The 16,278-nt window shown below is 36.0% G+C and overlaps 1 protein-coding gene across 9 annotated transcripts in view; it reads left to right on the top strand.

Moving 5' to 3' along the window:
* ncam1b (neural cell adhesion molecule 1b) overlaps window positions 1-16,278 on the top strand; it is a 103,413-nt gene that overhangs the window by 72,276 nt on the left and 14,859 nt on the right. For 5 of the 9 annotated variants that reach the window (XM_089121310.1, XM_089121308.1, XM_089121311.1 and 2 more), the window contains 7 exons: window positions 2,381-2,531; window positions 5,520-5,707; window positions 6,754-6,850; window positions 7,041-7,211; window positions 8,889-9,014; window positions 10,406-10,420; window positions 11,208-11,240. In XM_089121310.1, coding sequence (XP_088977436.1) covers window positions 2,381-2,531; window positions 5,520-5,707; window positions 6,754-6,850; window positions 7,041-7,211; window positions 8,889-9,014; window positions 10,406-10,420; window positions 11,208-11,240 — 781 coding nt within the window. The remainder of the gene's footprint in view (window positions 1-2,380; window positions 2,532-5,519; window positions 5,708-6,753; window positions 6,851-7,040; window positions 7,212-8,888; window positions 9,015-10,405; window positions 10,421-11,207; window positions 11,241-16,278) is intronic. The other 4 variants (XM_039670763.2, XM_039670770.2, XM_039670774.2 and 1 more) reach the window with 2 other exon arrangements.

Here is a 16,278-nt window from a genome sequence, read left to right on the forward strand (position 1 = left end):
CAAACCACCTCCATCCAAGCTTTGCAGAAGGCTGGCATGCATTATTAAAAAGACCTTTCTGCTGAAAACTATGGTTCTAAAACTTTAATGATATAGCATTCTCACGTTGCAAATGAATAAATAGAGCTTTATCTTCGAAGATAAAGTCAGTTGAATGTGCTGATTGAAATCTATAGCTGTTTGCCATAGAGATTCAAAGATACAGGTCGTGATCTGACCCCAGTAACGCACAGTAACCAGAGTCCAGTGATGAGAGCACGTCCCATGGCACATTGGGTCCCGGTCTGGCCATTTTAACCGCAGCAGACTGGGAAAACTGTGGGAGAGAAGGCCGGAAGTGGGCAGGACGGGGTTCAGCACTCCCATTAGGAGGTTATTCAATTAGCTCAGTCAGCTCTGCTGGGTGGCTGTTGGATGGTTTTTGGAGGAAAAGCCACAGCATTATGTAAGCGTGACTCAGTCCCGGGACAACACCGGCATAATTATTGTCTCTGACACGGTGCTTCTCCCGAGTTCATTCATAGCAAAGTTTGTGCGAGGGGCAGCGAATGACCAGAAATGTAGAGAGGAGTTTCTTTTTTTTCAGTTCCAAGTGAAGCGAGGAATACTAATTTTGTGCTTGATGAAGTCTTCGAAACTTCAATGCATTTCCTGTCCTCATTACCGTCGTGTGTGTGTATGTGTGTAAATGTTTGAAAGAGAAAGTGATTTCATTCCACCCATTCTGAGATCTGTTCAGCCCAAGTATTCAGTTTAATGCACAGCAAATAGTTTTTCTCTTTACTGCACAATATTTGAATAGCTGGAACAAGTCACTTCTTCATTCCAATAATCACTTATATATATGTATATATATATGTATATATATATATATATATATATATGCATATATATAAATATAAGTGATTATTGGAATGAAGAAGTGATTTGTTCCAGCTATTCAAATATTGTGCAATATAATGTAATGTTTACAACAATTTTGGGGTCGGTGATTAATTGAAAGAATATAATTATTTTTGCCCTACAGTGATCAATATACAAAAACTATTCTAAAAATGATTTTCTATTATTAAGAAATGTTTCTTGTGCAGCATATTGGCATATTAGAATGATTGATTGATTTCTGAAAGATCATGTAACACTGAAATTCAGCTTTGCCATCTCAGGAATATGTTTAATTTTAAAATATTAAAATAGAAATATTCACACACAAAAATATTCACAATAAAAAGTCACAATATTACCATTTTAGGTTTTATATTTTTTATTTTTTATTTTTTTAAGATACACCTACAGAGCCCAGACTTTTGAACAGTGATGTACTGTATATAATCTGTACTTTTCCGTTTACCAGTAAATATATCTAAACATCTTAGATTTGTAAAATTGTTAATAAATGTATAAAGCAAAATTGTACAATATTCTTCTCTTTCTTTTCTCAAACCATCCCATGGGCAAGATTAGTCTCCTCCACAGGGTGTATTCATGTGTTTGACACCTATATGCAAATTTCTCAGTCATTGAGGAAACGTTGGTTATACTGTAGATCCCACTCATCTTCATAAGATCCACAAGGTTAAGTGGAACAGTAAGCTAAAAGAAAATGCAAGTGTGGCTTGTTAAGATCTATGCTTGTCTTTAAAATGAGCATTGGGACGTTGTAAAATGGTCCAAGCCAGCTGAGATCATGTGACGTAGCTTTTGATGAAGTAACAGTGCTGAAGAAATGGCTTCCCCTACCTTATGTCTGCATTATTTATGTTCCCCCCTCACATCTCTCCAAAGACTCGGCACATAAAAGCCTCTTATTTATGTCTGCCGTTCGGCAAACCACCTACCAGGTTTGCTTCTCTTATATGTTTCTGTGCTTACATACTTAAAAATTAAGATTTTCTCTGAGACCGTTTATAAAGGGAATATATAGAAATAGATTTAAGACTTTCAAACTATAGCAATAGCAAACATGTTCATTAATTTAAAGGAATAGTTAACCCATAATTAACATTCTGTCATCATTTATTCATCTGACTTTATTTCATTCTTGTGAAAATGAAATACTAGTTGCTTTTCTGTGTAAAATGACTAAAAGCTCAAAAAATGTAAAGTATAAAAGCACCATAAAAGAACCCAAAAATGGTTCATATATGTCTTGCACCGTTCTTTTGAAGCCATAAAACCACTTTTATGGTGCTTTTTTTGGGGGGAAGGGGGACTTTGACAGCCTGTGGTGCTGGAAATAAAGAAAGCCATGCAAGTTTAGAATAACATGAGGGTGAGTAACCGATGACAGAATTTTTTTTTGAGGGGAAAACTATTATTTTAATGGCTGAAGGAAGTATGAATTTTTCAGTGAATTTTCCCTCCTTGTCCCTGTGTTCAGAGTCCTGATGGTGAAGTGTTGGTCCGCAGTGACGCCCGCGTGTCTTCTCTCACGCTGAAGTACGCTCAATACACAGACGCCGGCGAGTATCTCTGCACCGCCCGCAACGCCATCGGAGAGACGTCGCAGCCCGTGTATCTGGAAGTGCGCTGTGAGTCTATAATATCTGTAGCCTCATTAGCTTCTATCACTCACACGTACTGTTGGATACCACACTGATATGCCTCAGAGGCATATGTTTAATTCACAGCAGCACTGCTGCTCGGCTGCAGTCCAGAGAGCATAGTATGATAGTTAATGCATCAAAACTACAGCCACCCCCTCCCCCACCACAGGACACGCATGATATGAAAACGGCCTTAAATCACGCTGTGTTCTCACCAAGGGCAAGGCTTTGTGTGCCCACATTCTACATGACATCTAGGAATGTCAATTTTTCAATATTGTCATTAAAATGATTGATCGAATAATTGTTTTATTGTTAATACCACTAGGAGAACTTTTAAATCATAACTTAAAGGAATATTAGGGATGTGCATGCATATTAAAATTCTTGCAGATGGCAATATTTTTTGATGTTATGGTCAAAAATCAAAAGAAAAAAGCATATACAATTAAATATCCAATATCAGCCCATATGTAATATAATACCGTATAAAAGAATAAATCTTTAACATCATATTTGATAAATATGTTATCAATATATTGTGCATCCCTAATAAATTATCTAAACTAATATTGATGTTATTTTAGGGACTGCTGATAAAAAGTAATATCTTTTTACTAATTCTGGCATATTTACATGGTGTATTATCATACAACAATGTTCATGAATATGCATGGTCCCTATCAAATAAACTAATTAATAAATTATCCCAATACATTTTGTCCTGTTGCTCATTAAGACTGGTTAGTAAAATAATGGTTAGGATTTACATGGAAAAAAAACTGAATTTATTTATTTATTTGTTGTTGTTGTTGTTGAGTTAAGCTTGGTTAGGACAATGGTGTCAGAGTAGATAGCATATTTCATTTGAATAAAAACAAGGCTGTTAGTGCACGAAGTTTGGTCAAATCAGGACATACAGTACTATGCATACACTCATCTAAAGGATTATTAGGAACACCATACTAATACTGTGTTTGACCCCCGTTCGCCTTCAGAACTACTTTAATTCTACGTGGCATTGATTCAACAAGGTGCTGAAAGCATTATTTAGAAATGTTGGCCCATATTGATTGGATAGCATCTTGCAGTTGATGGAGATTTGTGGGATGCACATAGAGGGGACAAAGCTCCTATTCCACCACATCCCAAAGATGCTGTATTGGGTTAAGATATGGTGACTGTGGGGCCATTTTAGTACAGCGAACTCATTGTCATGTTCAAAAAACCAATTTAAAATGATTCAAGCTTGGTGACATGGTGCATTGTCCTACTGGAAGTAGCCCTCAGAGGATGGGTACATGGTGGCCATAAAGGGATGGACATGGTCAGAAACAATGCTCAGGTAGGCTGTGGCATTTAAACGGTGCCAAATTGGCACTAAGGGGCCTAAAGTGTGCAAAGAAAACATTCCCCACACCATTACACCACCACCACCAACCTGCACAGTGGTAACAAGGCATGATGGATCCATGTTCTCATTCTGTTTATGCCAAATTCTGACTCTACCATCTGAATGTCTCAACAGAAATCGAGACTCATCAGACCAGGCAACATTTTTCCAGTCTTCAACTGTCCAATTTGTAATTTGCAAATTGTAGCCTCTTTTTCCTATTTGTAGTGGAGATGAGTGGTACCCGGTGGGGTCTTCTGCTGTTGTAGCCCATCCGCCTCAAGGTTGTGTGTGTTGGGACTCTACAAATGCTTTGCTGCACACCTCGGTTGTAAAGAGTGGTTATTTCAGTCAGTTGCTCTTCTATCAGCTTGAATCAGTCGGCCCATTCTCCTCTGACCTCTAGCATCAACAAGGCATTTCCGCCCACAGGACTGCCGCATACTGGATGTTTTTTCTCTTTTCACACCATTCTTTGTAAACCCTAGAAATGGTTTTGCATGAAAATCCCAGTAACTGAGCAGATTGTGAAATACTCAGACCAGCCAACAACCATGCCACACTCAAAATTGCTTAAATCACCTTTCTTTCCCATTCTGACATTCAGTTTGGAGTTCAGGAGATTGTCTTGACCAGGACCACACCCCTAAATGCATTGAAGCAACTGACATGTGATTGGTTGATTAGATATCAAATTGCATTAATGAGAAATTGAACAGGTGTTCCTAATAATCATTTAGGTGAGTGTATATTTGTAGTGAATCAAAAAAAAAACAAAAAAAACCTAACAGGCATTTTTTGTTTTTCTCAAATGAAATTGTTTGTAGATTTAGTCATAGTACATGCTACTATATATAGCATCTCCAGACCAAAGAAGCTCTAATTAACTTGTTTTTACAAATCATATTTTGCTGTAACATCAAAACAAAGCACTCTCCTTTTCTCAGTGTTATTAATTGCAATCAATAGCAAGCAAAGCCTTACCTCCCATTTCTCTCTCATTGTACTCCCCCCACTGCGCCTGTTTGTATTTGTTTTCGAATTAGCGGCGGCGTATGCTGTGAAAATACAAGCCTCCCTTTTCGCATGTTTTGTGCATTTGTACCAGCCGTGTATTGCTGTAATGGGACTAATGACATCTGAAGCTCTGATGAATGTGAGAACACTATCTCAGCGGGCTGGCAGTTATTTCACACACAGTCTGTGAGGGAACGCGGGCCCGACCACATACGTCACGGGAGCCTGCAGTCGGCCCCCAGTGTGCTATTCAGGGACAATGCTTGGAGGAGGGGCCTCTTTAAAGCTAGTGAAGCGTGATTGGCTTTTATGTACTGCCACGAACAGATGTGTTCAACATCACAAAGCGCTGTGTTTTCAGCACTCAGCTCTCAGCTCTATGTTTAAGCCATGGACGGTTTGATCTTTTACCACCTTATCCTCAGAATTAAGGCTTCAAAGATAATGAGAATGCAGGCTTTGTTCTATCTTAGCGGATGGAGACGGGCGGTAGATATAATGGGCCAGCGCTACCAGTAGGTTTGTTTGTTTTTCAGTTCTATATGCTTTGCCTTTCATCACAGACTCCCCAAAAATCTTGGGACCAGTAGCTGTGTACACGTGGGAGGGTAACCCGGCCAACATCAGCTGTGAAGTGCTGGCTCACCCCAGCGATGTGTCTATTACGTGGCTGAGAGACGGCCTCCAGCTGCCTAACGCTAACACCTCCAATATCAAGATCTACAACAGGCCTTCCGCCAGCTACCTGGAGGTACGGCCCACACAGACGCCTTCCTAAGAACATAATCATTCCAAACACTCTACACATGAACCCAGAGGGCGAATCTAACAAAACTGGACAATGAACATGTAATGTGTGGATATTTCACCCCTGAATCAAAAGAAAGAAATATTATATTATATTATATTATATTATATTATATTATATTATATTATATTATATTATATTATATTATATTATATTATATTATATTATATTATCTGACACTTGAGCAACTAGGGGTTAAGTGTCTTGCTCAGGGACACATTGGTGTCTGATTCGAACAGTTGATTCAAACCTGCTTGTCTTATCCACTGCGCCATCACCACCCACATATATTATATTATAATTATATTTTTATATTATTTATTTATTTATTATTTATATTTATATTATTTATATTACTTTGGACTATGAAGATTTTTTTTCATTGTCTCAATTCATCTATTCATCACTTTTTTACAAAACAGATTTGTTTTGATTTATACACTGATTTGCCTAGTGACTTTTTTTGCAGGCTACATTATTATGCCAAATTGTGTGTGTTTTGTCAGTTACAGTACTTGAATAATTCTCTCAACTGATTTGTTGCATACACATTCACAACCACAATGGTTATTATCAATGTTTTGCTCTTTGTCTTGAATGTAAATAATATTAATTCTACTATTGGAACTGAATGACATTCTCAGGTTCACTCAAAACATTTCTTCAAATATAATGATTCATTTATTATCTACATTCTTAATGGTTTTAAAAGCAAGCTAAATTTTCTGTGTTTGCAATATTATACCTGTTTTTATTTTGGTTTTGGGGTGAAATGTGATCTGGGCCTGTTTTCTAAGCTTTATCCAGGATGAGATAGGGTTGCTGTAGTGTTACCAACTACTGCAGCCTATGTGTCTCATCAATATTTTAACACAGTGAGCAAACCGGCAGGTGTAAATAAACATCTAATGCAACGACAGTGGTAAAATGCACGTTTAAAAGATAAATGATGAGACTAGAGGTTAATGCATTCACTTGATCTGTCCCAGGTCAGTCCAGAGTCTCAGAGCGACTTTGGCAACTACAACTGTACTGCCTCCAATGAGATCGGGACCGAATCCAGAGAGTTCATCATGATACCAGCTGGTCTGTTTCTCTGTATTGATCTCAAAATGTACACAATATAGTCATTTATGGCGGTAGAATATCACATTGACATTGAGTGTTTTGATGCTTTTTGAAATTTGGAATTACCTGCAATTCTAGCCTTTGTTCAGTAAAGTGCAAAACAATAGCTCAGTGTTTTCTTGTGTAACCGTGTTATCTTGTGGTGCAGATGTGCCCTCGGCGCCGTCCATCACTCAAGTGCTACCGTACTCCAGCACGGCTCAGGTGCTTTTCGAAGAGCCCGTGTCCACTGGCGGAGTTCCTGTGCTCAAGTACCGAGCCGAGTGGAGAGCGGTGGGTCGAGGGAAATGGGTGCAGCGAGTCTATGAGGTGAAAGACGGTAAGTCTGTCACATGAACTGAAGCAGTTAGCCATCTGTATTATATGGAATATCAACACTACTGATTGGTTTGTATAATTTAATAGTGGATTTATATGGTGGAAAACAGCACTGACCACTTATTTTAAAAATCACATTAAAGGCCCTTTTTGGAAAGTATTTTCAGCAACCATTACTTGATCATAAACTAAATTGAATTTTTTGGGTGCCAGAACCTTGACATTATAACTGGATTGAAGGGGAAAATTTACTTGCTATAAAAGTGTTCAGTGTTTATACAATTATTTCAAGAACTTGTTGACAGAATCTGTTATTTCTGTTGCAATGAATTATGTTTGCTTGTAATGGGGTTTATTCATGAAACACAAGCAGAAAATCAACAAATCTTATGAATGAAAGAATGAATAATAGAATGGTTGGTAACACTTTATTTTACAGTAGCTATGTTTAACTTATGGGTAAATTTGGAAAATTGCACAAAACATATGTGAATAAAGCTGTGTTCAAGAGAACAAAATCATCACTTCCAAATGAAATTGACTCAAAATATCTTTAATAGAAATGCTGCAATCGTGGAAGCCATTGTTGCTCTTTTTTTGGCATCTCATAGCGAATAGATGAAACACAACAAACGCTGTCATGCTATCTTGCGTTGTTATGCCTGGTGTTTGGGAATGCAATCTTGTGAGACGCTTCTGGGAGGCAATTTTTACCAAATCATTTTGATGACAGACTGTGGCTCAGGCATTGCAGAATCATCCAATCACATCCATTGTTGAGGCAAAGTCACGTAAGTTTTGTGTTGCGTATTGAAGGATTTATTTTGGTAAATGAGTTTCCGTCATGGTGGACACACACGCATGTAGTCTTATTGGATAAAAACAAATATATCTGCCTCAATTTATTGCATATGTTTTTTTTTATGCACATTTTTAGAATTGATGCTAATTTTTGTCATTTCCATACAGAATTTATGCAATATCCCAAAATGTGCATAAGAATAGGTGGATGGAAACCTAGCACTGTCCTTGTTAGACGTTGCATATACTTATAATAGTAGTAACAATAAATTATGCAAAATTACATTCAACTAACCCTAAACCAAACCCTAATCCTATTCTTTACCCCTATAGTAAGTACATGTAGTTAATTAATTTCATAGTGATTTATTTTTTACAGTTATTTACACTGTAACAAGGATACTGTAAGGAAACCAAATGGTTTTACATACAAATGTGTTCTGCTCATGTTTCATGAATGCTCCAGTTGTAATAATGTCGACCATAATATATTAAAGGGATAGATCAACAAAAATGAAAATTGTGATCAAATGTCACCCTCATGTCATTCCAAACCTGTGTGACTTTATTTTTTCTGTGTAACATAGAAGATATTTATTTTGAATGTAAATGTGTTTTTACAATGGAAGTCAATGGTAACTATTTGGTTTCCAAAAATTTTCTAAATATCTTCTTTTCCTCAAAGAAAGTCATTCATACAGGTTTTGAATGACATGAGGGTGAGTAAATTAGGACAGACTTTTCATTCTTAAATTAAATATCCTTTTAAGTTTGTTTTAACCACCATGCTATTTAATGTCATTTAACTTGCATGCTGTTGTTTATGAACTAATTAATGGGTTTTTGATTAAATCTGCTTCTCATTGCTTCCCAACAGGATTGAATTCAGTCACAGTCACCGGCCTTAAACCCGAAAACGATTACGAAGTCAAGATGTCTGCCATCAACGGCAAGGGCGAAGGCGACAGCAGCCAGTCATTGGTCTTCAAAACCGAGCAAGTCCGTGAGTATCACGCTTCTCTCTCTCTCTCTCTCTCTGTCAGGAGCACAACAGCAGTGCAGCATGGCGTGACGGCCCACACACCTTATCAACTAGCTAGTGTGAAGTCTTTGGCTGACGCAGTTGCTAAAAGATACAGCCTGTGCTCATGGTGCTAAAGACTAGGCCCTAATGATTTAAGTAGTTTGAATATTAACATTTGCAGTCCCTTGAACAATTCTCTCATTTTACTGAATTACAAATCCAATGGAGCACAGCATGGGACATCCATTCGAGCAATGCCTTCTTTTGTGTGCCTGCCTCCCATACAGGACAGTGTTTTGAGCTCTTGATATGGTTGACTGGCTCACCTTTACTCTGAAGGAGCGACAGAGTTCGCTTCAGATAACAACAGAGTAATTGTTAGCCTCTCTGTGGCGTCTCTCTGAGTTTTGAAGGACAACCTTTACCAGGCGATACCTGGGTGGTTTAATATATCTGCCTCTTTTTGACAACCAATAAACTGTTCCCACTTTTCTATCCATTGTTTTGCACCATATACAGGTTATTATTCATCAAGAGAATCCAGGTGGTTATTTTGAATCATTTATAGGTCGAAGCTTAGTGATGTAACTAGCACATTTCTATTATTTTTGACATGAAAAAAAAAATTGAACATTTTTAAAAATAGCATATTATGACTTCCGGTGGATAGAAATAAAGATCACAGAAGACTAAAAATAATGTAAGATTTGTAATTCAGCACATTGAGAACATTGGTTAATGGTCGTGATGCATTTGCAAATCATAATATGTATTACAAATATTATATGCTTGGCAGTTTTACTGCTGCTTTATATATACTCATATACTGGCCACACCTTACATAAATGATTTCTTACATCAATGATTTATTCATCTATTAGAAATCTGACAGGACATCATCTTCACTCTCAGGACATAAAATTCTGCTATCATTCCACAAAACATCAATAAAAATCAATCATAACGCACACTACATGAATATTTCTATGATTTGTGTTGATATTCTCATCACATTCACACACCACTCACATCTACGCTCTTACTCCTCCTGGTGGTTGTTTGTGTGATCATCAGGATGTTTTGGACTTCCAGAAATGCCGTGACCACATAACGCACTCAACACATTGTACACTAGGATTTATTTCCTGTCAGTACATGAAACAAAACCCATTTAGCGTGAGAGAGTAATGACTCTATATCAGGTAATGTATGAGTGATGAGAGAGTATTTCTGTCTGATCTTGTTACCGGCTTTTACCCTTTGACATTTTCAGACTTCTCTTTTTTTTCATCCTGTCATTTTATGTGATTTTCCCCTATTTTGTTTCCCATTTGTGTTTTTGTTTTGTTTCTTCCTACGGAATCCTTTAGGTTATTCTATCACAAGTAAGTGTTTACCCTGTGATCATTGTGATCATCATATTCATTCATTTCTATTTTTTTACATTTTATTATTTGTTAATAGAATTTCTAGTGGATGTAGGATTTAAAGACCCCTTGAAATCAAAATGAGAGTTGAGTGGCTTTAAGTCCATGTATGGTATTGTAGACCCTGAGCAAATGAACATATATATATATATATATATATATTAGGGCTGTCAAACGATTAATTGCGATTAATCGCATCCAAAATAAAAGGTTGTGTTTACATAATATATATGGGTGCACTGTGTATAATTATTTTGTATATATATATAAATACACACACATGCATGTATATTTAAGAAAAAAATATTATTTATATATAAAATATTTATATTTAATATAAATTATATATAAATCTTTATACAGTATATACATGAAAATATTTCTTAAATATATATACAAGCATGTGTGTGTATTTATATAAAAATCTAAAATAATTATACACAGTGCACCCACATATATTATGTAAACACAAACTTTTATTTTGGATGCGATTAATTGCGATTAATCATTTCACAGCCCTAATATATATATACATTTTTGTCCAGTCAAATGCTCTTTAGAATGAGAATGTCCCTCCCAAGTATCAAACTGACATGACTGTTGTAAACTGTGAAGGCATTAAAGAAAACTTGACTCGTCATCTGTTTTAATGGGGTCTTTAAGTTAATATGCTAGTTGTTTCCTCAATTACAGTTATCAAACTAAATAAAAGTGAACATTTTCTTTTTTTTCATATGCTCCCTAGATGGGATTTTTCATTTTCATACTGAGGACACAGGTTTGTTATGCAGCTGAATGATGCTCTTCATTATTATTGTATTATATTAAAACAGAAACCATAAAGATCCTTCTGTATGTAATACAAAGAGTTATATTGCATTATCATGTGGTTTTGTGGCTTCATATATTTCTCAACATGTCTTTATCTCTAGGCAGCACACAGTAAATCCAATTAGTAGTACACGTTCTTAAAATGTTGTTAGGTGCTTAATGTATCACATGCTTTGTTTGTCCAAAAACTAATGCACGATCCCCCAGTATTATATGAATACTTCAGCGTTTCCTCTGTTTTTCATTGAGAAATATGATTTGACAACTTTTTAGTTGTGTTTTCTAAGCAAGCATCACTATCACAGTTGCACGTGAAGAATTTGAACACGTTTTTGCTGAGCACATGTATAATTCATCAAATCATGTTGCAAAAAGAGTGTTATTACTTTAATAAGCAATAAGATTTTAGAAACAATAGGAACAATAAAAGAGCCACATAGCAGAACACCCTTATGTCGCATGTTTTGTATAAGCAAGTACGTCATTATCTTTAGAATATGTAATATATATATATATATAGTTTTAGCTTTTCAGTTGTTTAAATGCAGACCATATGCTCAATCTCTCAGAGGAAATCCTGCTCAGTGTGTTTCTGCATCTGTGCTCAATGTTGTAGTCTTTGTGATTTAAAACCATTTTAAGTTGCTTGGTTTTATGTTTCTCTGCAGTTTGTTCTAACCCTTGACTTTGTTTTTTTACATAGTTACATTTGTGTCTGTATTTTTGTATCTTCCATGCAACCTCTTCCAATTTCCTTTCAACCAATCATGTGCGTGCATATGATGTGACTGTGTCATGTGGCTTGCATGGTGCTGGTGATGTCATCCACACTGATGAGCAGAAGGTAAACACTCTGGCCTAGCTTCATCCTCTCATGTACAGGATTATCCCCACACTCACATCAGGATCACTGCATTCATCCATAACCAGCCATTATAACTCACTCCTGTCACATTTCTAGAATTAAATCCCCTCAGACAGGTCATGAAAATTCATCCATTCCCAATTTTTAACTGAAACTGTTACCCTTGAGCAACCACCGCGCTCTCTGACTGCACAAAATTATCTTCCATGGTGAATATGGAATAAGAAAAAAAAGAAAAAGAAAAGTTGATGCCGTGTCCTGCCAACCATGGAAATGACATCAAAAGCTCTGGAGCTGAAAAACATTTCCCCGGGGTGATCGCTGGGTACGACAATCTCAGTCTTTTATGTTCAGTCTAAACATTTTGACAAGCAGCGAGTTTACAAATGCTCTACACTGACGTCCTTTCATCGTTTGCTGCTTTGGATATGCTGCTGCCGGTGTACAATTATATCCAAATTAAGAAATCCCTAAAAATGCTGCAGTAGATGCTGCAAGTGGTTGATTTCAATGGTTTATTTATTCTTCAGTTTCAAGCATGTTTCACAGTACCACATTTCCTTTCAACACACCTTTGAATCTTTTACAGGGCTCCTCCGCTCCTCTCCAAACTATGTCCTTTGATGTTCTGCTTGTTTTTACCTCCATGTAAATTTCATATTTGTGTGTACAGAAAACTCTTGCGACTTTCTTTTCGTAGCACAGTTACTTATTTAGCATACACACCTTGATTATTTATATAGGTTTTTCAATGTTTTCATGACTGCACTCTTAGAAGAAAAGGTTCTATCAGCGCTACGTATTTGGAACCCCTAAAAGGTTCTATACAGATAAGGGTTCTATATGGAACCTTTTGGGTTCATTCATTATCATTTGTTTTGTCCTTTCCGGATGAAATATTTCATATTATTGACAAACATCAAGACCCTAAAATGTATTTATGAATAATCACAAAATTCAAGATATGGGGGTTAGAAATGTAGTTTATGTAGTTAATCAATATCACACGAAGAGTGCCATTTCAGTTTTTTCTCCTCCAAAAATCAGCATGATTAAGTTACTACAATAGTTTAATAGACAATAATTTAATTACAACTACAAAATGTTGCAGAATAATGAAATATATGAATGAATAATAGCCTATAAAGAACCTTTGTGCCAAAAGGGTTCTTTCTTGTCATTTTAGAAACTTTTTTAGGATAAAGGGTTCTTTGGAGTTGAGTAAAGAACCCTATGCCTCATATGTAAAACCCCAATGAAACCTTTTTTTCTAAGAGTGTGGAGTCTGTTGGGCTGCATTTTGCTTGTCTTTTTATGAGTAAAAGAGGCAAATCATTATTTTTATTCACAAACCATTTGTAATCCAGTTTAACCAGGTGATCCACTGAAGTAGTGCCATGCATATTTAAATCTAGTGAAAAATAAATATACCAAAATGTATTTTAAATGCATTTATTTAATGCTAAGCATACTACAAATACTTTTACATATTGTATGCGTTTAAAAGAAATACCCTGCGATTTTACTTTTGGTATTCTAAACTGATGTGCTGTTCTTAAAGTCTGCTAAAGTGTGGAACAACTAATTTTATACTACTGCACATGCGCTTTAATTATCCGGAAGTAGATCTTGGGTTCAACTAAAGATATACTTAAGTATATTTGATTGTGCTAAAGTGGAACTATTGCAAGTATTCTGTTGGTACACATTATCACATCATACTATCCTTACTAGCAGTGATATATTAAGAAATGTGCATTGTGCAATAAAATACTCCAAAATAAAAATTCATTTTAATATTTATATCAGTGAGTCTCAAGCAATATGTCAGTAAATGTGTTTACTAAATGATTTTTAGTAATATTAGTATGAAATAAATGTATTTTAATTACATTTTGGTATAGTTTTTTTCACTAGGGATAAATCACCTACTGTATAAATTAATAGTCTGTCATTAATTATGTCGCACATAATTCTGGCACCCTCATAAGACTTATATTCATCTTTGGAACACACATAGATATTTTTGATATGCTCTCACCTTTATGCATTCATTGAAAATCCTCAAAAATGACAAAAAAGCTCATAAAGAATCTGTCAAAGTAATCCATATGAATTGAGCAGTTAAATCATTTGATCCAAGTTAAGACATGGTTGCATTATAACAAGATTGGATTTAGGCTTTTATTCCCAAATAAACATGAACACACATACTTAAGAGCACATCAATATGATAAACAGAAGCTCAACCATACTTTCTGTGTAAATTAAGCGACATGATACATTGTCAGTTCTAATTGAATTGACAATGCCTTTTAAATTCCAATTTGATTCCTAAATTTGGATTGAGGCAGCAAACTGGATGCAGAATTTCAATTAATTTAAAAGAATATAGCACAGCAATTTTTTTATATATATTTTTTTTAGGAAAGGTAAGTGTGTCGAGACAAACTTGTTGTGTGTTTAGGCCTTAAAAATCGATTTGACCTTAGTTTGTGTATATGTTTTCTTTACTGGAATACATCATCTGTGTTGCATTTCTTTCACTTACCATTTCTGTAGCTTTACCATAGGTTTTGCCTTTTTATAGTATTTAATAAACCTGTTACTCTCCAAGTGAATAGCCACGGTATTAAAACACAAACCAACCCACCATCTTTGAATTGCAGTTCCTGTCGTTCTAATTCAACTTCCTGTGAGTGTGGCCAATTCAAATTCAGAAGCAGCCTTCAAATTGGGTCATTTGAGGGCGTATTTGCTCATTACTCTGTGTTCATAATGCCTTCACCGCGCTAAAACAACACAGACAGCATGTGCAAATAAACGGCTCAATTAATTATTGGTGAATTCCCCCAAGAAAATCATTAAAAGTGAATTTGCAAACCTGTAAAACTTTTATTTTTAGTTATTTAATTTACTGCTGTTTGCTCCCTTGTGTATATGATTATTTCATTAACTGTATCCTGTAGGGACCGATAGCTGAGGAGGATGGAATTAATCATGCAGTGCTACGCTTTCATTATTAAAGACATGAGTGTTTATGGATGACCCTTTAAACTGTCAGTCGAGTAGAATATCTGCGTGTTAACTGAGCTGATAGTTTGGGATTGCAACTCCTCACACCAGTTAGTGGTCCTTCTACCATTTTATGTGTGCACTTTTATTACCTCGTAACACATTAAGATTAATTACTGCATTTTATCGCATCTCGTTTAGTTTTTGCGGGTTATGGTGGTGCTTTGTAGCAGAAGATCCAAAGAGAATTAGATGTGTGGCGTACTTCTCTGCAAATATGTATCCTCCTCCATTGGAGAAGTGAAGTAACTGATTGATACAGCATAGACAAAATGAAGAGTTGATCGAACTAACAAAAAAGACCTGAAAAGTTAGGTTGTGCGAAGGAAAGTGTCTTACTCGTACTGGCTAATAGCTAATTAGTCCCTTAATGAGGGTAAAATGCCTTCATTTTTCAATCGACCATGAACACGCGTGGCTTCCGCCTGCAATGTTGTTACGCGTCACTCTGCGGCATCAAACTAATGTAGTGAATCAAACGAGCATTCGCTGGTCATTAAAATGAAATGGATCATGATGGCCCGTGAAGGAGAGGCCTCAGTGAACAGCACTATTGAAATATTCCCAATTCACAGTGCGCTCATACACATGAATGCTCTATAGGGATGTTCACAGTTCACCGTGACCTCCAAATATCAGCTTACTCATCTAAGGAGGCCCAGCCAAGCACCATGTGTCATATTATTCTATTACTCGGAATCATTGGTATGTAGGAGGCTGAGATTTATGAGAGTTAGAAAATTGCCACCTTTTAATACACATTAGTGGTCAACTGGCTTTTCATTGGCCAGAATCGATGTCTGCAGACCTGGATGGCCAATAATGCTGATGTACAGTATGCATAATACAGTTTAAAGCTGTGGCATGTCAACTTTTTGACGTTAGCCTCATACTGTGTCAACTTCTGACTCAAACATTAATGACATGAATTTGCAGTGTCACTATAACCATTTTAATGATTAATCTGTTGATAGTTTAATTATAAATACTGTAGCTGAATTTTATTTATTGAGAATATTATTGCATTATTAATGTTATTGTGAGT

Source organism: Pimephales promelas, chromosome 16 (genome assembly GCF_988280905.1).
Source record: "Pimephales promelas chromosome 16, fPimPro1.hap1.1, whole genome shotgun sequence".
NCBI classification, from domain to species: domain Eukaryota; kingdom Metazoa; phylum Chordata; class Actinopteri; order Cypriniformes; family Leuciscidae; genus Pimephales; species Pimephales promelas.